The 23,649-nt window shown below is 45.1% G+C and overlaps 1 protein-coding gene across 28 annotated transcripts in view; it reads right to left on the minus strand.

Annotated features, from left to right (window-relative positions):
- Positions 1 to 23,649, minus strand: part of NEB (nebulin) — a 421,259-nt gene that overhangs the window by 140,611 nt on the left and 256,999 nt on the right. For all 28 annotated transcript variants that reach the window (XM_029605471.1, XM_029605466.1, XM_029605487.1 and 25 more), the window contains 16 exons: positions 23,324 to 23,428; positions 20,605 to 20,703; positions 20,175 to 20,276; positions 18,302 to 18,409; positions 16,709 to 17,020; positions 16,434 to 16,538; positions 16,246 to 16,350; positions 14,429 to 14,533; positions 12,613 to 12,720; positions 12,407 to 12,520; positions 10,667 to 10,864; positions 7,735 to 7,839; positions 7,124 to 7,228; positions 6,940 to 7,044; positions 6,493 to 6,600; positions 4,204 to 4,317 (listed from right to left, as the gene is read on the minus strand). In XM_029605471.1, the coding sequence (XP_029461331.1) occupies positions 4,204 to 4,317; positions 6,493 to 6,600; positions 6,940 to 7,044; positions 7,124 to 7,228; positions 7,735 to 7,839; positions 10,667 to 10,864; positions 12,407 to 12,520; positions 12,613 to 12,720; positions 14,429 to 14,533; positions 16,246 to 16,350; positions 16,434 to 16,538; positions 16,709 to 17,020; positions 18,302 to 18,409; positions 20,175 to 20,276; positions 20,605 to 20,703; positions 23,324 to 23,428 (1,998 nt within the window). The remainder of the gene's footprint in view (positions 1 to 4,203; positions 4,318 to 6,492; positions 6,601 to 6,939; positions 7,045 to 7,123; positions 7,229 to 7,734; positions 7,840 to 10,666; positions 10,865 to 12,406; positions 12,521 to 12,612; positions 12,721 to 14,428; positions 14,534 to 16,245; positions 16,351 to 16,433; positions 16,539 to 16,708; positions 17,021 to 18,301; positions 18,410 to 20,174; positions 20,277 to 20,604; positions 20,704 to 23,323; positions 23,429 to 23,649) is intronic.

The following is a 23,649-nucleotide window of genomic DNA, read 5'->3' on the forward strand; positions in this document are numbered from 1 at the left end:
CGCAACGACAGGCACACTGCTCTGGTTTCCAAGCGATTTATGGACCACTTCGCCTGCTGAGCTGTCCATCGCCCCAGTGTGGCCTGCGATTGGCACACAGCTCCCCAACCGGAGAGGCTGGCATCCGTCATCACAATCACCCACTGAGGCTTCTCCAGGTCCATCCCTTTCTGCAAGTGGTCCGGGATGAACCACCAATTGAGACTGGATCTGTCGGGCTCCAGGAGAGGCAATGGGACTTGGAACTCTTCTGACTTCAGGTCCCAACGAGAAAGTAATGCCCTCTGCAAAGGTCTCATATGAGCGAAAGCCCAGGGGAATAACTCTAGAGTAGGCGCCATAGAACCAAGCACCTGCAAGTAATCCCACGCTCGGGGCAGCGGTAGGGACAATAGTCTGCGAATCTGTGCCATTAGCTTGTCGATCCTCTCCTGCATGAGAAAGACCATGCCGATCAACGTGTCAAACCAAGCGCCTACAAAGGTCAGTACCTGAGACAGGACTAACTGACTCTTGGCAAAACTGACGACCCATCCGAGAGTGAAGACGGTGCAAAACCGAATGAACCGCCGTCTTGCAAAGCTCCTCCGACTTTGCTCGTATGAGCCAATCGTTTAGGTAGGGATGGACCAAAATCCCCTCCCGCCTGAGAGCTGCTGCTAGAACCACCATTACCTTAGTTAAAACAAGGGGAGCCGTCGCCAAACTGAACGGAAGTGCTTGGAACTGATAATGCTTGCCCAGGATCATAAATCTGAGAAACCGCCGATGACACTCCTGGATCCCTATGTGCAGATACGCCTCCGTCAAATCTAATAAAGCCAAAAACTCGCCAGAGTGGACGGCCGCAATAAAGGATCGGAGAGTTTCCATACAAAAACGAGGTACCTGAAGCACCCTGTTCACCTTTTTGAGATCCAAGATCAGATGGAATGAGTCTTCCTTCTTGGGAACCACGAAATATATTGAATATCTTCCTGTTCCGTACTCCGCAGGTGGAACCGGGGCGATGGCTCCCAGAGCCTTCAACCGATTGAGTGTCTGAAGTACCACCGACCGTTTGGCATGGGACCCGCAGGGAGAAATCATAAACAGGTCTCGTAGAGGGCGACCAAAATACAAAGCATAGCCGTGTTCTATGATGCTTAGGACCCACTGGTCCAATGTAATCTTGACCCACTCTTCAAAAAACATTGACAGGCTGCTGCCAATCACCGGAACTGGAGAGGAGTGGGCCAGCACACCTTCATTGAGAAGACTTGGTTCCTGTCGATCCCTGAGGAGCTCCGACTCGGGGAGGTCTGCGGCCACGAAAGGAATGAGTCCAAGCCTGTGACCTCGTAGATGGCTGATGTGGAGAAAAGGAAGTGACTCTGCCCTGATGAAAACGACGCTGCCCTCGAACATGAGCACGAGTCGACCCCAAAGTCCGTGAAGGTCTAGGTCTGTCCTCTGGCAACTTGTAAACCTTGTTTCTCCTAGGGACTTGGTAAGAGCTTCCAGATCATCCCCGAACAAGAATTTCCATTTAAAGGGAAGATTGCCCAACTGGGATTTAGAGGAAACATCCGCGGACCAGTTGCGGAGCCACAAGAGCCTCCTAGCAGAAACTGCTGAAGCCATCATGCGCGAAGAAGCCCGAAGAATGTCATAGAGGGCATCTGCGGTGTATGCGACTGCAGCTTCCATCCGATCCACCTGCTCCGCCTCCACAGAGGGGAGCTCCTGAGCAGTAAGCAACTGTTGAACCCATCTCAGGATCGCCCTTTGCATGAGACTACTGCATATTGCCGCCCGGACGCAAAGCGCTGACACTTCAAAAATCCTCTTAAGAAGAACCTCCAACTTCCTATTCTGAAGATCCTTAAGCGCAGCAGCGCCTGCTACCGGAATGGTTGTCCACTTCGCGACCGCCGAAATGGCTGCGTCCACCTTAGGAACCTTAAGGATGGCTAAAGATTCCTCTGGCAGTTGATAGAGCTTCTCCATAGCTCGACCCACCCGAAGACTCGCCTCCGGAGCATCCCACTCCCAGGTCATGAGCTGCAGCAACATTGGGTGGAAAGGAAAGGTCTTAGGAGGAGCCCGTAGGCCAGAGAGAACGGGATCCACATTGGAAGACTCCGCACTCGGCTGTGGAGCCTCAATCCCCAGCTCCGTCAGCACGTGAGGGATCATGGGGTCAAGCTCCTCTCTCATGAATAACCGGAGGACTTGTGGGTCCATCACCCTCCACCGGGGTGGACTTATCAGCGTCTTCATCTGTATCCCCACAAGGGGGTCCTGAGATGGTGGATCTAGCTGATCTGGAAGCCGTGCTCCCGCGCCACCAGAAACTCCGCAGCCAGACCGAACTCTAGAGGGGTCCAGTCCCTCAGACAGTCTGGTAACCTTTACAGGGGGAGGATCCAATGGCTGAAACCCAGCCTCCGCTTCCATATATGCCTTGTGCATTAATAAAATGAATTGCGAAGAAAAGGGATGCTGTTTCTTTAATTCCCCCACTCCCCCGGGAGGGGTCTGCATTGGCAGGAGAATCAGGCTCCTCGTTCCACGGCCTAAGGGGGCTCAAAGTCGGTGGAGACAGCTGTGGAGGAAAATCCCCTCCCCCTGCACCCAGCCGCGGATCGGCGCGTGATGGAGCCAAAATGGCCGCTGTTCCCGCGCTGGCTGGGATTGGGTCAGGCCAAGGCCTCTGAGTGTGCCGATTCTTCCCTGCACCTCGGGCCCGTGAAGCCGACACTCTGCTGTCGCTCCCTGATGCCCCCAATGGACCTTCCCTGCCCAGGAGACATCTTGAGCACAGGGCATCGCGGGAGAGTTGGACTGCCGGCTCCCCGCATGCAGAGCAGCAATTTCCCCGTGGCATGTTTAGCTGGCGCTGACAAAATTGAAAAATTGAAAAAAGTTGAATCGCTTCTCTGGAGGCCCGTGGGAAATAATCCTGACCGCCAAAAAGCATCTGCCTCTCCTTTTTGCATGTTTTTTTTTTTAAAGATCCAGTCAACCAGGGGAAATTACAAAAAAACGATGTCCCTGGGATAGCAGACTTGGCACAGGCTGCGCCAGAGGAATGGACTCTTCTCTGAGTGCTAGGGGGAGGGACCGGCCCACCGGTAAATCCCCCTACTCACCATCCACGAGGACCAGCTCCGGGCAAACTGGTTCCCAGGGTCACTAACTCCAGCTGCAACTCTACCTTGGGGGAGAGCCTTGGGAGTACAAGCACTGCTCACCTCCTGACTGGAAACCTCTTTTTTTTTTTTTTTAAACTAGCTTGATGTAGCCATAACAATTTTAAAGGAACCATAGCCTAATAGTCCAACCAAATTATAAATCTTTTTTTTTTTTTTTTTAAAGGATCAGGACCACAGGTTCTGCCACCCTCATCTGCTAGAGTCAGAGAAATACTGAAGGATCACAGGTGGCACACCGGGTTATGAGGAGGTGCCTTTTCAGTTTTTTCTCTGACGCCATCTGCTGGAAGGGAGGCATAACCCAGCGGTCTGGACTGATCCAGGTAGGTACAGGGAACAAAAATTTTAGTGGCTTGAGTATTCAACTAAAGTAAGTGAAATCAGTCTCATTGGCTCAGCAAGGTCTTGTGAAGTTGCATTCACATATGATGGTAGTAAAAATGCAACCTAAAATATTGCAGGTTTTTACATCAATTTCAATCAGAAAATGAATAATCTGTGGAACAAATACTCTTACAAGATGAAGACATCTGACCCACTGACACCTTCAGGGTGGGTAATTTTCAAAGGGACTTCTGAGAGTAAATCAGTGCTTTACCCATGGAAATAATCCTTTCGAAAATTGCCCGGCTAATATGTGCATAAAATAACGTGCATATTCCCTGTATGCATATAATTTTAAGTGCTTCGGAGAGAGGCATTCCCATAGGAGTGAGGGAGGCATCTGGGTGAGGTTTGCATTTACTTTCGTACTTACCGATTTTCAAAAGTATGCATGCAAATCTCACCAAACCTTTCCCTGCACAAAGTAGCAGGTGTAGCTTAGTACGGGTAGTTTTTATGGGATAATTTTTAAATCAAACTTGTCTGTGTAAGTTCATTTTGAAAACTGGTGTAACTAAGGCATATAACAGCCCACAAATTTATGTGGGCTATTTTAAAATTACCCCCTTAATGAACTGCAATGCAATTCAATTCATGGACATTTTCTCCTATACATACTTACATCAATGTTAAATTTGCCTACTCTAAGGCATCTTGCTGTGTTGGGATCATCCTGAACACCTCTGGGTAAAGTATAGAGTGCTTTAAACTTCTCATATTCTGCCCGATATTTCACCTATACAGAAAAGAAAAATAGAGATGATTCACTATGGCCTGAAAAGCAGACTATTTAACTGATTATGTCACTTGGTGAGTTTGACTAGATAGATAAGGTTGCCCAATCTAGAGCAGTCTTTGTTAGATTTTATAACCAATAAGGGAAAGAATTTATATTTAATTAATACCAAGGAACAAAATGCATAAAGGAAAATGATACTAATTCATATGTGCAAGATTCAAGGAAGCTGTCAAGGCCTAAGTCAATAGCTTACTGTTTTAAACAATTAACTCCAGGTGCCCACATGGATTGTAAATTCTTTGGAGCAGGGATTAATTATACTGATATGTAATTTATTTGAAAGCATCCTGGTTTAGGCTACTATACAAATGCTTAAATAATAATAATAATAATTTTCCATCATACAAAATAACACATCAATAAATACTTGGTACCTCCTCTGTTTCACTAATTGAAAATTATGTATTCTATAAATCTGTTTTGATTTATCCTGATAAAATATCCCTTTGGTAACAGCACATCCTAAAAAAACATGGAGGCTACAATACCGAAACAGCACCTGTCTCACAGAACTGTGATATGTGTGTTGTGTCATCAGGGTAAGCAATGCTAATGCCGGTACAGTCCGTACTGCCTCGAGTTCTTGCAGCAATTTTTCCTGTCCTGGGGTGAAAGTCACCAATCCTTTTAATTGTTCCCACAAACTAGAAGTTCATGTACTAAATGCTAGTATCCAGAGACGGCAGAAACATAGTACTCCTAAATTTTTTGATGGTTCTTGGTGGTTTAAATTTGGGTGGGGGTTAGAGTAGGGCTAGGGGGGGAAAGGTTAGGGGAAGGGGTGGGAAGGTTAGGCTAGGGGGAAGAGAAGTTCCCTTCCAGGCCGCTCCGATTTTGGAGCGGCCTGGGAAGGAACAGAGGAAAGCTGCGTGGCTCAGCGCACGCAAGGTGCATAATTGTGCACCCCCTTGGGCGTCGATCCTGGATTTTATTACTTGCGCGTGCCTGCAAAATCAGGCGTACATGTGCACGCGCCGGGTAGCGCACGCTGCTTTTAAAATCTACCCCTGTATGTAGAGGCTGCTGTTCTTGACTAATACATGGTTTCAACACAATAAGGGCATGAGTTAAGGCTTCGTTCCCCTCCACCCCCCCCCCCCCCCCACCCCTTGAAACTTAAATTGATCACCAACACGTGGTCAGAGCAGAGCAAAGTTTTATTATTGGACGGATTCGGCCGCAGCCTCATAGCAAAGCAAAGCAATGCAGCATGAAAGACACAATGTACTTATCCACTAATCATTAACATTCGATCACAATAACCCCTGGTGACCAAAGCGCCAGAACCCCATATGCCAGCAGCCACTGGCAACCCAAGATACGCCCGGCCGTAGAAGCCAACGTGTCGCCAGTGTCACTGGCCTCACAAGTCCCCGACCATAGAAGTCAGTTGGCCTTGGTTGAGCCCTTTCCTTCTCCCCTGGCCTCCGCCAAAGCACCAGGGGTCTGGATCTTGATCTGTCAGGCCGCTGGCCCTAGCACAGTCTGTATCTCAATCAATCGGGCCACTGGGCCCTGCCACGACTCTGGCCCACCTCTTGACCTTGCTCCCCCCTGCGGGCAGCTGCCCTCAAGGGAGGGTAGGGCGGGAAGCCGGCCAGACAGCGAGCCGGGGCAAAAGGAGCCGGCAAGGAGGCACCCTTTTGAATTCCCCACCTTGGCCAGTCGTGAGCTCCCCGATCCCTCTCTCCTCCCTCTTTCTCTCTCCTCCCTACCCTCTGCCCCTAGTGGACTCCCCGTGCCCTCTCCGACCCTATTGTGCCCTGCTCCCTCATTGTAGTCACAGGGTCTTTATTGTAACACGTTCCTCTTTCCTTTTACAGATTTAAAGTGCATACCTTCCTTCCTCCCTCCCTCCAGACGCAGCCTCCCTGGTGAAACATGGCCATGTCAGGGGAGTGTACTCATATCTATATCACCTTACTATTCGTTTAATGCCACAAGGAACAGCTGAAGATATTGTTGGCCACGCACCTCTCTGCCTGCCTTATCAGCATGCGTGACTGTTGATTACTCCACGCTTTTGTCTGCCTACATTATGTACAATACCACACTGAGCTTTGAGTGTAGAATTAGTCACCTGCCATATGTCTGTATTTAAGTTGCACTTACATAACTGGGAAGATGCTTCTGCTGTCTGTGAAGAGCCAATGAGAAGGAGTCAGATGGCAGCTTGTAACTGATGGCTTTTATTTTATCCCAGGCATGCTTGTACAGGTTCTAAGAGACAAAAACCATGTCTGCTATTATTTCTGAAACATTCACAGTATCTTCCGCACATTACAATACAAAATGCAACACACAACTGGGTAGCATTTCTATATTTATTTCCCTACCAGAAAGAAATCAAAGCGAAAGGCAAAACGTTGAGGCACTCGTGTGTCATAAAGCTTTAGGGCCTGATTCATCAAAGTCTTTTCCAACTGAACAGGAGGAAATCTTTGTGAATCTGGCCCTTTGGAAATAGCATCTAATTTAAAAAAAAAAAGAAAGAAAGAAAGAAAGAGGTAAATGTATCATTCTGACCAGCATTTAGAAATTACACACATAAAAACTTACAGTGCTGAAAAGGTCCTTCAGGCTGTGAATTCTGTTATAATCCACTGTTTCCAGAATAGATGTATACTTATCCTTGTTATTATGGTAATCTTTTTTATAGTTCACCTGCAATAAACAAAAGTTTATTACTTCTTCAGTTTAGTTACTTGTTTCTTAGCACGAGTAACAAACGTTCACAACTTACATCGCTGGCCTGAATGCCGCTCTGAACAGCCGTCACGTACACTGGCGTATCAGTTACCATACAATAGTTTGGGAAGTTTTCTTTGCCTGCTGCTGTGTATTTAAGCTGCAGATGAGAAAAGAAAAGGAATCCTGCATCAGTTTGGGAAGCCACAACTAATTTTGCATGCATGTATTTATTTAATTTCTGGTACGCCTACTGCCATGCACTGCTCTTCAGACCCAGTACAGTGGAAGCTCACCATGTGCTCTGGAGGATATGCACAAGTATAACCTGAAATATTGCTTTATCGTTTTTAAAATCTACATAATGTGAGACATTCCTGTCAGTCTGCTCTTTGCACAGACAGCTCCTAGATGGGTCAACGGATTTTTCTGAGTGAAGGGCCACGCGAAAGCTTAGGACCCCCCTAGATTCTACCAAATGGGCAAAGGGCTCAAATAAATGTTTCCGATTGTAAATGCCTTTAGTTTACTTTCAGAAGCAGATGGAAGTAGTCGATTTTCTTTAGAACTATTCCACCCCTTGCATACATGGGTTTAACAAAAACTTTGTAACACAACATAATTTATTTCACAAGAACAGAGAAACAACCATTGCATGTCACTTACTTGACTCTGCAGGTCATACGATTTCTTGGCATGTAGGATTTGTGGAGTATCCCAGACATAACATCCAATGCCCTTCAGCCAGTTTAGATCATCTTTATACAGTATCTGTAACGAGGAATAATACTTAGGAAGCAACATTCTAAAACTGGAAAAAAAAATCCCTTACTGCAATCATTTCACACTCCTGTCGTGTGAATATTTCTTATTTTCTTTTTACTCTATGGCTGTGAAGGTATCCAATCAGTATGTTAGTATAAGAGTGCAAGAAGGCTGGGAGAGCTCAAAGGATGCAGACTACAGCTCATCCCAAAAGATGAAGGAAAAAGTTTTAAGATGAAAAGCCTTTTCCTGGTCTATGCAGACATCATAAAGCTGAATGTAGAAAACATTTTCACTCCTTTCCTACACGTACTACCACTTTATTCGGAGACATCATCAGTGGGCTTAATGTGTCTTATCCTATAGGCACAAATTGGGAGAAAACCTTTCAGAAATGCCTGCCACAGAGTTTGATTGAATGTATTACAAAATATCATTGAGGCCAACTGATATTATTTTTGTGACTAAGCGCTTTGGGAGAAATGCATCAAAGGACTTGAGTAGCAGATCCAAGACTGTGACTCTGCAACTTACAGGTGTTGCGCTCCTCCCACGGCTGGACCCACAGGAGGCGCTTACCTCCATGGCCCAGAGGCCACCCCGAAGCCTCATTCCTTTCGCGGCATGGAACCGTCCCTGGAGTTCCGGCGCAACAGGCCGCCGCGGGCCTGTCTCCTTTATCTGTGGCACAGAGGCCCCAGTGCCGTTCCTTCCTCCGTGGCTGGGGCCGCTGACATCATCCGCTTCTTTGCGGCCAGGAGGCCGCGTCCCCGGTGCCCTCTTCACGGCTGGAGCTGCCCTCTGTCCTCCGGTGCGGCTTGGAGGCCGCCTCCCACGTTGGGCCTGCCCTGAGGCCCAGCTTCCTCCTGCTCCAGCTCCTGCGTCTTCGGCAGCAGGGCCGCCACTGTCCAGGGTCCTGCCCGGCTTCCTCTAGGGGCGGGCCAGCCTCTCTTCTCTGGACTTTTAGGGCCAGTGCAGGTGTGGCCCTCCGGTAGCTCCTCCCAGGGAGTTGCCTCTCCTGCCCTACTTAAGGGCCCTGAAGCCATTTCATCGTTGCCTTGGCAAGGAGTTAGTCTCCTTGGAGCAGTCCTCCCTTGGACTCCGTGATCTGCTCCATTGGACTTCTTCAGTTCCAAGTTCCATTGGATGTCTCCTGTCTTCTGTTCCAAGTTCCTGTGATGTCTTCACGTCCTTCGTCTCCGATGTGTCCATGGCTGTGCAAGTCTCCTGAGGTTCCTGGCTTTTAACTTTCCTTCGCTGAGTTCTGCCTCAGTGTTCTGGCTCAGAGTTCCATCTCTGGGCATCTGGCTCCGAGCCCTGTCTCGGAGCTTTCCCTTGAACTGTGTCCAGGTCCTCAGAGCTCCTTGCTTGAGCCTTTGTCTCTTCAGTGTCCAAGTCCTCGCCTTCAGTTCCAAGTGTCAAGTCTTCTTGTCAGAACTCCTTTCCCAGACAAGGTTCGTCTCACCGCAGGGGCACACACACTCTCCGCCCCCCGCTGGGGAGCACCCCCTAGCATTCCCTTCCACTGCAGCGCAACAACAGGGTATTTATTGTTATAAAGGAGGCTTAATTTCTCTAACTGCCATTGGTGAAAAGTATAAAGTGTGGAGTTACTGTGCTGACATTAATGATGCCAAGTGACCAGACAAGATTAGAGTGATGCAGGCACAGTTGGTGTAGCCCCAAAAATACCCCTAATGGGATGCTAGATTTTTGGAAGGTCCCAGAGAGTTGGGGGAGGGCAAAAGCTAGGAGCTTAAGAGGAGCTGAACCTGAGTTTTCTTTGAGGAAGGAGTGCCAGCCAAGAGCTGGTGTGAAGAAGAAACTAAAGGCCGGCAGCCTGTGAGTAGCAGTGTTTCCAAATTGTGCAGCGGACGGGAGGGCCGGAGTTAAGGGACAGACAGTCCAAGGGTGGAAAGCCACTCAGAAATGAGAGAGGGCTAAAAAAGCTGTTAACTGACATATAACTACGTTAATCTGTTTTGCAAGGATTTTGTTGATGGAAAAAGATAAGCTACCTCATTGTTCAAGTGCCCGAAAATAAAAGGACAAGCTGAGTGAACTCCCAAAACTGTTTCTGCAGTGTTTTAAATCATTGAACTGTTTCTTTTTGGAGTGAACGGAGGAACATTCCTTTTCCACTAAGTGGAGGAACCACAGTGCCACCAGAGGGCTGAAGGAACTGACTAGGAGGGAAGCTGTGTGCTTTTGAAGAGTTTCCACATAGATACAGACACAGCTTCAGCTTCCTTCACTTACAGGATTATTGCTCTTACTTGCAAACAAAACACTTAATAGATCATATAGGTATCAAAGAAATTCTAATTAAGCCAGTTCCACCACTGACAGAACTGTGTTTAAAAAGTAAATCCCCTACAGATTTAAAAGCAGCCTAAAAAAGTGAGTGTTTACCCTGGATTTGAATAGGGCCAGAGAGGTAGCATGACCCACCGACTCAGGAAGTCTATTCCAGCACAATAAGGTGGAAAGCACGGCGTCGGGAACTAGTGATGAAGGACACAGATAAGAGCAGCTAGCCCAATGAATGGAGTTCACGAGGTGTATGTAGGAAGCAAGAAGAGAAGCTGATAATCTAGCTGTCCTGTTTCTTCTTTTGATTACTTATTTCTTTTTCTAATTTTTCATAACAAAATAACATGAAGTGAGACAAGCTATTACTCTTTACCTGATCACAACTTTTACTTATTGCATCTTAGAGTTGCAAGTGTGAAAGCTATCGATTTCGATTTAATATTCTGATGGCTTTGTTTCACTTCAGTAAAACTGTAAGTTCAAAAAAATGTGCATTAATGCAGTATAAAATGATACATACGTCACTTAGAATATCATGGGCTTTTCTGGCATGGATGACATCATTCTCTTCGGGTGAACACGTCCACTCGTGAAGGTAGCGGCGATACTCAATATCGCTCAGGATATGCTGGCATCTCTTCACCAAGATGTTATGTAACATATCATTTGGAATATGAATCTTTGCCTTGTGGTCCTCATAGTTCTTTCTGTAAGGCAGCTGGAAAGCAAGCAAAAATAATGTCAAAGTGTATGTTAATAACTGAACAAAATGCTTTCTGGCCTAAATACTCAGAATGTCATGGGGGATGAATCATTTCTGTTGGAATGGTTCCAGCAAAGAACTAGAAACAGAGAAAACTGAGAACAGAAAAAGCCTAGTTTCCACCACCATATGCTCATTGTTGTACAAAGGACATGGGGCACAGGAATCCAAAGCTAATTTCAGATTCATTTTGAAAACTATGGAAAAGATCCAATCTGGTCAGAATTTTTAAAATGTTGAATCAAACATGTCCATCCGCTCTGCATATATAGGGGTAGATTTTTTAAAAATGTGCGTTCGCGTACTTTTGTTGGCGCACCAGTCGCAAACAAAAGTACGCTGGATTTTATAAGATACGCGCGTAGCCGCGCGTATCTTATAAAATCCTGGATCAGCGCGCGCAAGGCTGCCGATTTTGGGCAGCTGGCGCGCGCCGAGCCGCGCAGCCTGCCTCCGTTCCCTCCGAGGCCGCTCCGAAATCGGAGCGGCCTCGGAGGGAACTCTCTTTCACCCTCCCCTCACCTTCCCCTCCCTTCCTCTACCTAACCCACCCCCCCGGCCCTATCTAAACCCCCCCCCTACCTTTGTCCACGGATTTACGCCTCCCGGAGGGAGACGTAAATCCACGCGCGCCAGCGGGCCACTGGCGCGCCGAGACGCGACCCGGGGGCGGTTCCGGAGGGCGCGGCCACACCCCCGGACCGCCCCGGGCCGAAACCACGCCCCCGGGCCCGCCCCTGAAACGCCACGTCCCGCCCCCAAAACGCCACGTCGATCGCCCCGCCCCCGACACGCTCCCGACAAAAAACCCCGGGACTTACGCGAGTCCCGGGGCTCTGCACGCGCCAGCAGGCCTATGGAAAATAGGCCTGCTGGCGCGCAAGGCCCTGCTCGCGTAAATCCAGGCGGATTTACGTGAGCAGGGCTTTTAAAATCCGCCCCATATAGTATGAAAATATCTCTCATTAGCTCAATTAGTTTTTGGATTGTTGAAATAGTGTTCCTACACATCATAGCATCATAATGTTGTTCAAATTGAGCAAAGCATTACAAATCCCCTGTGGCAGACAACTTTGTTGCTAAATAACTGCCTGTGACCTAGCTAAGCTGTTTCAAGCCAATGTTGAGAACAGCCAGTTAAGCTGAGGGTAATCAGTCAGATTACAGAATCCTCTATCAAGGGGGACTATTGACATAAGAAAATAAAAACTTAGAACAGACATTTTAAACATCAAAACCTGCAATTGTTTTGTTTTCCTTTTTTTTAAATTTTTTTTTTAAATTTTTCGCTTCAATTGGAAATTTCAATCAGGCTTTTTTTTTTATTGCCTATTGGAACTTGATTGGCACAAACCTTTCATTTTCTATCGTAAACAATATTACATTATTTTTAAAAAGATTTTCACCAAATAAGAAACTTTGCTACATGATATGTATAAGAAAATGCCAACATGCTATAGACCTAAGCTGAAAATCTGAAGCAAATGTTGTCCTTACCATGCTCCTCATTTTTTGGAAGGATAATGAATGAACAACACCAGGGAAATCAGAGATGTGTTTGCCTGCCAGATAGTGGCCCTTCTGCTTTTCATAGATTTCCTTATATTTGAGCTGAAAAGTAATAGAGAAATCACATTATAACAAACAGAGGCAAACATTTAAAAAGAGGAAAAAGTCAAACTCAAAGACGTGTGCACACTTACCTCACTTGAGACTAGGTTGGCATGCTTGGCTCCAACAATGGGTATATAGTCCGGAGGCAGATGGTAGCCATAGGCCTTGCTGCCTTCCCATATACTTTTGTAAAGATTCTGGAATCAAGTTTATGTGGATACATAGTCAATAGATATACACATGTAATCATAATTAATATATAGCTGGTATTTACTATATTTGAGGAACAACTTGTGAAGAATTATAATAAATAAAGTTGGAGCTACTCCTATAATATTAAAAGGGAAGTTTTCAGACCAACTGGGTCATTATCCCCATGGCCCTGCAAGCCTATTTTCAAAGGGAGACCATGCCAGGTTTCCCTTTGAAAATGTGACCATCCACTGAATGGTTTCAAGGCGTTCATTTGCACACTGCTTTGAAGAATGAAAGCCCCATACATTATCTTTCCTCCTCGACCTCTGTTCAGTCCATCATTGCCCGTTTTTTGAGCGGGTAAGAGTAAGCCCCCTGTTCATAGCGTGCAAACTTTTACCTGCTGAAAGTGATGGGGGGGAAGGCATTTTGGCAGATAAATCCCTATTGAACTACAGAAATCCCTTTCAAAATTGCCCTTCTTAGGGGAAATTTTCAAAATGATGCGGATTTTTGAACCAGTTCTCAAAGAGAAAGTATGTAGGTACCATCCCTTTGAAAATTCCCTAGGGAAAGAATACCCACAGAGATTTGCATCTGCATTTTCTTTGGATACTTTTTTTTTTCCCCTACAAAACATTACTTCTAGTTTTGAAAATGCAAAATGATGTACATTGTTGCCTCCCCTAACCTAACACTGTCTTTCCCACACGCAAAGGTATATGCATTCTTGAGCCCCATACACACTTTTACCCGTGTACTGGGTGGACAATTTTCAGATATCCTATTTACCTGGGTAAATAACTTTTGAATATTGTCATCTAAGGACCTAATTCACAAAGAGGTCGATAGTAAAAAAAAATGTGCTAAGCATTTACGTTGACTAAGTCAATTTACCAGGTTATCTTTGCACGGATGTGCTTCGTCTGCTAATTGTGTAGTTAAGTGCCTGGCTAAATCTACTCTCTCAAATTTTAGGCCTGGTGGCTGGTTAGATTTAGCCAATTAGCGCTGAGCATTGCTATAACCATCTAAGTTCAAAAGCCTGCAGCAGGAACATCACCAACCTGGCCTCCTTTTTTCCCCAAGAAAAGTTCTGCTGCTTGTAATTTTAACTATACAAATTTACCAAAGTGGCCTCATTTCTAAACAGCTTGATTTATCTAGATAAAATCTGAATATCGACCCCTAAACTATTTCCCATTGACACCGAATGGGAGAAAAGATTTAAGGAATTGCATCCCATATATTTAAGGACCCCTTGACAGACTCTTATTTCACATTAAGGAGGCTTTATGTACAGTGGCTTGAAAACTTTGATTTTGGTTCTTGTTTTATTGCAGACTGCAAATAAGGCTTACAAACCCTCCCCCGCCCCATAATCAAATATTGTAAAGCAAACTTTGCTCTGTTTATTCTGAATGATTAAATACATTACTTTTTTGTAAGTCAGCATGATTTCCTCAGCCACAACCTAGAAGATTCTCCTGCCCTTCCATGTCATGAAGCAATATTGTTTGCCAAAAAACCAGCAGCGGAAATTTCAGCCAAGTGATGTGATAGCCTCCCTTTGCATCCCATCAAATTATTGGAAAGGCTCCCACATACTGTGCTTAATGTAATGCAGTTCCATGGTACTGGAGCAGGGCTTAGAAGCAGAATATATTTGCAAGGGATATGTCAACCTAGAACATGTCTAGCAAAACTTACATTACTCGAGAGTCGGGACATTTCTTTGGAGTGGGTCAGCTGAGGAGTTTCTGCCGAGCCAATTAATTGGCCTCTCTCCACATTAAATGTTTCTTTGTATTTCACCTGAGGAAGAAAATGAAACGTGCTGCTAGATGATGCCAAGAAAATGACATAATTATTATCAACAAAAAAATATCACATAGATAAAAAGGGCCCGGTTACGTTTCGCTTGGGGCAATACCGGAAGGGCGGAATACAAACCCGTAACACAAATAAATAAATAAATAGGAGTGATCGGCACTTTATGGGAGCGATTTTCAAACTGCCAGCACTGCTGCCCAAGGTCCGTTGGTTCCTCCCCCCCTCCTGCTGTCTTTGCACCAGAATCCAAAGGCTAAACGCACCTGCACCTCGAATTGGAAAATTGCCTACAGGAAAAAGAACTCACCGAGATTTGCACCTCCTTTTCCTGCGGATAATCTCTGCGACTAAAACTATCATGTTCCTAGTTTTTGAAAAACCAAAACCATGGTTGCAGTTTTCTCCCCTGAGCTAACCCCAGCTCAGGAATGGCCACACTACGATGCGGGCAGAGATGTGCGTCTCCTAGAGCTGTGCCGGCACTTTTATTTGCACACAGGGTGGGCGACTGATGTGGCAGTATTTTCCCGCTAATTGTCTAATATCTCCATATATGCATAGCTGTTATCCCTACTTATTGTTATACTTAATGTCCTCCTAGTAAGTACATGCCTGGGTCATGTCCAATGTGAGGTTTGGTACACAGTGGGGTAGATTTTAAAAAAGTGCGCCTTCGCGTACTTTTGTTGGCGCACCAGGATTTTAGTAGATACGCGCGTAGCCGCGCGTATCTTATAAAATCCTGGATCGGCGCGCGCAAGGCTGCCGATTTTGGGCAGCCGGTGCGCGCCGAGCCGCGCAGCCTGTCTCCATTCCCTCCGAGGCCGCTCCGAAATCGGAGCGGCCTCGGAGGGAACTCCCTTTCGCCCTCCCCTCACCTTCCCCTCCCTTCCTCTACCTAACCCACCCCCCCAGCCCTATCTAAACCCCCCCCCTACCTTTATCCCTGGATTTACGCCTCCCGGAGGGAGACGTAAATCCACGCACACCAGCGGGCTGCTGGCGCGCGGAGACGCAATCCGGGGGCGGTTCCGGAGGGCGCGGCCACGCCCCTGGGCCTGCCCCGGCCCGAAACCATGCCCCCGGGCCCGCCCCCGAAACGCCGCGTCCCGCCCCCGAAACGCCGCGCCGATCGGCCCCGCCCCCGACACGCCTCCCTCGAAAAACCCCGGGACTTACACGAGTCCCGGGGCTCTGCGCGCGCCAGCAGGCCTATGGAAAATAGGCGCGCCGGCACGCAAGGCCCTGCTCGCGTAAATCCGGGCAGATTTACGCGAGCAGGGCTTTTAAAATCCGCCCCAGTGTGTTTACATTTCAAAGCCTTTATTAATTGAAATGAAGCAGCTAAAAGTATCTGAGACTGGAAAGGAAGAATTCTAGACCAGGTTACCCTATGCAAGGTGAAGCATAACTTGCATATATCCCTCATAAAGAATAAAGGTGAGGGAAAATCAAAAAGTAAAAAACCCCTCATGTTTCCCCACAGCATCCTATTTTGATATTTATTGCAAGATGGGAGGATGAGAATGGTTGAAGAGGTTAGATCAATGGGAATGAGTACTGATGAAATATGTTAACGTTTTTCCCAGTTTGTACTTCAATCCTAATAAAGCTATATAGTTCATGTATTATAATTATTATTTAAAAAAATTATTTTACAGTGGCAAACTCTAGTTATTAAATGAGTTACTTACATCACTTTGATTGATAGCGTTAACTCTAGCTAACACAATCTCCGGAAGGTCGACCACATGTGTAAAATTTTCATAGTTGTCTCTGGCATCTTTCTTATATATTCTCTGTAATAAGAAAGCTACATTAAAATGCGATACACATTTTGCCATTTCTTGTCATACTTGTCATTCGTCATAATTTCACTCACCTCATTCACTAGCTCCTGCGCTTTCTTAACTTTCCTATGCTCCACTGAATCCAGAGGAATCCATCCACAGCCACGAATCCATTCCAGATCAGACTTGTAGATAATCTAAGGCATTCAAATAAGCCCAAGAAAATAAATGTAAACGAATATTAGATAGCAGAGTGAGCATAAAATGAAGTGAATTCTTTTGTTTCAACATTGATGTTGCATGAGACATTACCAAAAAAAAACACCCCCAGTTTACAAATGAGATTTACAAACAAATGCATACTTACATCACTCTGCAGGTCGTAGGCTTTCCTCGCCTGGATGCAGTCATTTTCATCTGGATGGCAGGTCCATTGGTGCAGGTAATGACGGTAATCAATATCACTGGCCAATAATTGACCTTCCTTAGCTGCATGGATTGCGACCATATCCCCTGGTATTGTAATCTTGGCTTTATTTTGTTGGTAGTGCTTTTGGTACTCTCTTTCATTCTGCATCTTCCCTACATGCTTAAACCACATCAACTTGGGGTCATCCTTCATGGTTGGGACTCCAACATAGTGACCTCTCTGCTTTACATAGTCAGACTTATATTTAAGCTAATGGGGGAGAAAGACACATTTAGATGACAACAGAGAAAGCACCTCATATAATATATATTTATCTGTTACAAATGTATTACAGTGCGCATACAAAGTCCTTGCATGGAATGTAATCATGAACAATTCTCTTTTTACAGTTTCTGGTCCGTTTCAGAGACGAATATGAATTACTACCAGGAATTTCTGTTTTAATACATTTTTCTTTAATTTATAAACTCCCTTCACAAGCTGATCTCAAGATGGTATGCACAAGCAACATTAAAAGAGATGAGTGTTTCCTTCAGGAGTAATTCTGCTACGTTTGCCTGGAAGATGGGTCAAAAAGGGAAAAGCCTCTAACTTCTCAGTTGAGAAGATCCTGCAGGTCAGAAAACTTTGTCCACCATGAGCCTCAAGCCAGTCCAGATTAATACTAGTGTATTCTCCTGGCAGGCTTCAACAAACATAGGGCCTCATTTTCTAAAGTATCGCAGGCCTGCAATACTTTAGAAAATCACGCTAACGGGGGGCGGGGGTTGAAATGGGGGGGGGGGCGGTCCTGCGCTAGCCGGCAGCGATCGCACTGCCACGGTGCGATCGCTGCCGGTTTCACACCCAATAGCGCCACCGTGAAAGGTGGTGCTATTGGGCGCAAAATAGGACGTGAAAAGGCTCCTTACCTTTTCGCCGCCCACGCCTTCTTTGCAGAGTCGGCCCCGGTGACGCCCCGACTCCTCCTCTTCCGGGGCTGACTCCGCCCCCATATCACTAATGCAAGCTTGCGCTGATAACGCAAGCCTGCGCTGCTAGCGCAAGCGTGCGCTAGTGTTGGAAAATGAGGCCCAGAGTGGCATATAGGGCACAAAATGTTTTCCCACATATGAAGTCCATGATGATATAGAGCCATTAATTTGATACACATGCTTTGAACTGTACTTAGTGACTTTCCAGAGGATAATGCATTTTGCAAAGGACAGATGACACTGGATCTCTCTTTCAGGAATACACAAGATGAACTTAGGGCAATAATTGTTGTCAACTTTAAATGTATCCAATGATGGATAATCTTTGGGTTTGGTTTTTTTAGCAAATGCTACCTTCAAATTTATTATTACTACTACCTACAAAGACTTCATCGATATGACAAAAAAGCCACACGGCTATAACTATTAACAAGAAAAATTCTGTTTCTGACAAATTCTTTTCAAAGGAAAAAAAATAAGGAGCTTTAAAAATTCTAGTTTCTGCAGAGACAGTATGGAAACCAGATTGGTAAGGAAACCAGAACTCGGGTATTACCTCACTCTGAATCACGTTGCCATGCTTGGCATGAGAAATTGGTATAGCATCACCAGGCAGATGGTAACCAGTCGCTTTCACTTTCTCCCAGTCTTCTATATATAGTTTCTGTTTGAAGAAAATAGAGATGAGAAACTTATGCAGGATATGAAACAATCTGCTTCTCAAAGTAGGGATATAAAAGGTAAGAATTAAAAAATGCTATCTGCAGTGGAATACCAAACTCTTACATTTTGTCTGAGAACCATCTTTATTCCAGTTACTCACGTAGGAGAGAATACTCTATGGTAAATATATTAAAATCTCAATTACGTTCAAGAAGTCTGATTTGAAATCTAATATATAACACTCTCTCTACAACTGCAGGCTTAAATGTGAGCGCGGAGAATGGAGAGCAGAGGGCAGAAGGATACAAACGAGAATAAAAATGTGACAGCTCTGTAGCCTCAGTAAGAGTTGGTTCTGATGAAGTTAGAAACCCAAAAGACATAGGGGAAAACTGTCAGGCAAACAAGTCGAGAAAGCATGCAGAGCATGGCTTCAGACATACTTTCCAACCTAGATTTGTAGAAGGAATGTTGTGTGTCAGTGAGTGTGTTTGTATGGAGACGGATGCATGAGGTTGTGCATGGGGGATGTGTTTCTGAGTGGATGGAGGGCTGTGCAGGCATGAAAGGGTTGTGTGAGAGGATGTAGAGATTTTGGAGGGATAGATGGTGTGTGTATCTGGGAGAAGGTGGGTATGTATGTAGATATGAGGGGATGGGGTGGGGTGTGTGAGTCTGTGTTGATAGGGGGTTGAATGGAGGTTGTTTGTGGAGGGTTGTGATCAATGTATGTGGGTTGGTGAAGGGTTGTGAGTGTTCATATTGATGTGTTTTTAGGGAGGCTGTGAGCATGTTATTTATTTATTATTTATTTGATTTATATTCTGCTTTTTCGGCACTTCAAAGCAGATTATATTCAGGTACTGTAGTAATTCTCTCTCCACAATCTATTATGGGGTGTGTAGAAGGTGTGTTTGATGGTATGGGTGTGGGTATGTGTGTGTGTGTATGTAGGGGTATTTTTGGAGGGGATGGCTGTGTGCAGAGGTATATATTTGGATGGGTAGGAGTTTGTGTGTGGGAGGAGATTGTTTGGAAGGCTGCATATAGCAGGGTTGTGTGTTTTTGGGTATAACTGTGTGTGTGTTGGTAGGGTGTGTGGTTGTGTGGGTAGTTGGGCAGGTGATGTGTATGGGGTGTGTGGAGGGGGTATGTAGGGGGTAAGAATTGAGAAATGACAGGGAGGTGGCTTAGAAGACATTTTATGGCATCATCCTTGCCAGTTATTATCCCTATCTGTCTCTGTGGGAGGTGGGGGTGGTGGTGTGTGGGTGTATATGTGTGTGTGATTGTGATAGGGGAAAATGTGCATGTGCGTATGTGTCTGTGGGAGTGTGTGGGCATATGTGGGAGTCGTGGATGCATTTGGGTGGATATGGATGTGGGTATGTGGCGGTATAGGAATGTGTGTGTTTCTACCTATTGGTGCCATCCATCAGCTGCTTCAGTTATTTTTTCCTGTTTCTGTCTACGTTGCTCTGTGCCAAAATGCTGGAAGAGTGATGGGGAGCTTTTGAAACAGAGCACTGATCAATATTCTGCAGCCACTCTTTCCCACAGAAACCCAATATTTCTAGATTTCAAACTTGGCTGAGATAGTCACTCCTGGTGAACAGATGGATGGACAGAAATTGATCTCTTTCACATTATTCTTTCCAACTTTTGGTATGTTGGAAAGCATTAAAAAGTGTATATACTTGAGTTAAGACTATTCTTATTAAACAGCTCTCCAGTCGGTTTGGTGCTGTGTTTTAAGACCTCCATACATTTTTCACGAGCTTGGCTGCCTCCCGTGCCGTTATCATTTGTGGGGTTTCAGCGAGGGTGTAATTCATTTTTGCAGCATTCCAGGCTTCATGGTACTTAATCTAGGAAACAAAAGGTAAGAACAATGAATGGAGTGTACAGCCTTCTACAAAATGCCATATCAAAACTACTCTTGTGACCTGTTGAGTCAGCCCAAGATTAATATTAAAATCTTCCTCGCCCAAGAATAAATCAGAGAAAAAGTTCAGATTTTAATAGCTATGACTCTTTTCTATTTTACCTCATTAAGGGTCTGATTTACTAAGGCTTTTCACCCATTCTGTGTCTATGGGCAAAAATGCCTAGTAAACAAGGCTCTAGCTTTGTAGTACTGAAAATGTAACCCCAAATTGGTAACACAAACTACGTGAAAATGACTTCCACACTTACATCGCTCAGGAGTTCCCCAACGTGCTTAGCGGTGACATAATCCACTCGGTCAGTCACTGGGGTAAATTCCAGCGTTTCTGGTTTAGTGCGGTATTTTCCCTGGAAACAAAATGCAGAATCAAACAGACTGAGCAGCAATCAAAGGTTTCCACGCATATTTACACATATAAAAATCACAGTTTGCATATTCTGTGCCCCCCTCCCTTTAGAGCAGATTCATGCTGAGGAAGAAACATGCAATGATTGTATTTTCAAATCGCCTCATGTACTTTTCAGAATAAAGTTTGCATCTGCTCCTTTGCAGGCGAAAGGTGCACGAGTACAACAGAGCTCGCAGGGAGTTTCCCTTTGACAATGAGCATGCCTGCAGCCAGCATCAGAATTCACCCTCTGCTCATAGTACATTACATAGTACATAAGCATGTGAAAGGGTGTGCAGCCCTAGCAATCACTATAGTGCTATTTTACATATGTAATTTGGGTAATCTGAAGCGCAGGGAGAGAGCATGATTAGCTGGATCGATCACCTGTGTGTCGGGATTAGAAATCAGGGTTCTAGACCCAGAATTGCACCCTCTCCATGCATAGGGATGGCCTGGTTCTTATTCTATTCTGCTTGATAGTTTCATGATCAGTTGACTAACTTTGGTTCTTAAACAATTTTGGATTGTGTAATCTTCCTTAAATTTCCATTATTGTATCCATTTGAAGGCAGCCATGTCATAAGAACAGTGAAACTGCGGATTGTTTTGAATGAGGTTTATACAGCAGTATACCAGTTGGTAAGAAATTTGATGATTAATTTTGTTTGTCTTTTCACACGGAATGTCTTCAATACTAACAGGACCGTTCCCTGAAGCAAAACACTGTCAGTGTTGGGCAGAGGTTCCCATGATTTTGGCCAGCTAACAAATCCATGTAAAATAGAGAGCTAAGAAGCTAAGTACTGCAAATTCCAATATTGGTTTTAGAGTCCCAGTCATGGCATTGCTGTAAATTCATTCACTGGAGACATAACTTTGTAGCTTTCAGTAGTGCTCGCATGGACTTTAGAGCAGCTATTGAGATTTTTAAGTGCAAAAAGAAAAAGAAAAAAAGCAAACTTTACAGTATAGGAGCCTGGTACATGATTAAATCATTGTGCATTTGCCGATTCTATTGGCTGCATTGCACAAAGGATGATACCAGCATGGTAGATTATTATTATGGACTTTCGTATAATATGGGTTATTTCAGGTGTCATTGTGTGCCAACTTATGGATGGGACCTGCTTTGGAGAAATTTAGGCAAGGGGTATGCCACTGTGCGTACATAGTTGTAATACTGAAGATATGATTTATTGGTGGTATTAATGTGCGCCTCAGACCCGCACGTCCACTTATAAAGAATGTTTACTTTTTGATTCACTCGTGTGTCGGGTGGAAAGGCGGGGGGTGGGGGTGGGGGAAGGAGGACATAAAAGCAGTTCAAATGCCAAATGTGCACCTGGATGTGGTGCGCATTATCTATTCAAGCAAATGAGGGGCGGATATTCAAAAAAAAGCTGATACCCTAAATTTAGGTCCCTAACAGGGTCATTCTTTAAACTGCGGAGTGCCGTTATCGCAGTGGTACAATTTAAATCAGGGGAAGGGGAAGAGTGTGGGCGGGGATATGGACCGGCAGCGCTGTGGGAGATGTTGTTTTCCACATTATCGCCGGCAGTACCGCGGGAAATAACAACACCTTTTCCCAAGGCACTACGGGGGCGAAAGTTGAGGCCCAGGCACAACCACAGCGGGCAAAAATGCATCGCCGCGAAGCAGCCGGTTGCATATTTTCATTTTTTTCCCATGGTTCATCATTCTGCTATATTTATAGCGGAATGATGAATCCCGGGGTAAGTTAGGTACCTATTTTCAGTCAAATTTAAGAACCTTGTTTTCAGCTGAAAATTCACATACATGTAGGGCCCTAAATCTTAGGCCCTTAAATTTTGACCTTCTATTCATTTGCCTTGATTTAGGATAATATATTAAGTGCCTAGTTCTGAAAATCAGTGCTAAGCTTCTTATTTTGTCTCCCTGCCCTAACTCGTCTCTGTAATCACCTACGTTTTAGGATCGTAAATTTAAGAGCCATGTGGAACTAGGCTAGTAAATGTAGGCACTCAGCCCTAGTAAATTTTCAAAAGGGCCAATTTAGAAGCCTAACTCCAAAAGTTAGGAGCCTAAGCTCTTTGGAAATTGGCCCCAAAATATTTAGCATTTATTCTAAAACATTCAGGGGGCAATTTTTCAAACAGCTCCTCTGGTTGCAAAGTACACGGGGACTTGGCACCTGCAGACTTTGTACAAATTTTCAAAGGGAAAGCCCGCTTGAACTTTCCCTTTCAAACTGTCCACGGGAACAACTAGCCTATGGGCAAGTGAGCTACTGGCCCAACGACTTTGTACCTGCTTTTCATGCAGGTTAAATATGGCTGGGAAATAGCATGTATATGTTTGGAAATGCAATGCACATGCACGAATTTCTAATCCTGCCCAAGACATGCCACTGAGATTGTCTCACCTTACCCTGGCAAAAAGTCTAGATGCGTACTTTTAATGGGGTTAAGGATGGGCAAGTTTCAGATAGCCCTTTTACCCAGGTAATCAATTATGATATCGATAAGTTATTAGATTAGTCATTAATGCAACTCTTTATTCAGTTTTAACACAAACGTAAAGTATCACTGTACCTCGCTTATAAGGTCCTGTGCAAATTTAACTCTCTTGACAATGGGAGAGTCAGTTGGAATCCAACCAACACCACGCAACCATTCTAGATCAGACTTGTAAATTGCCTATAGAGACAAAGCAGGGCATTACAAATGACTACTTGCTTCATTTCAACATAACATTATAGTATTATTAATCACTATCGGGCCGATACAGTAAAGTGCGCTCCAGCGGAGCACACTGTTAGCCCACGTTTGGCCGCGCATTTTCAATGCACTATTTTTACCCCTTATACAATAAGGCGTAATAGCGTATGGAAAACACGCGGCCAAACCACCCCCCCCCC

Source organism: Rhinatrema bivittatum, chromosome 6, assembly GCF_901001135.1.
Source record: "Rhinatrema bivittatum chromosome 6, aRhiBiv1.1, whole genome shotgun sequence".
In the NCBI taxonomy this organism is placed as follows: Eukaryota; Metazoa; Chordata; class Amphibia; order Gymnophiona; family Rhinatrematidae; genus Rhinatrema; species Rhinatrema bivittatum.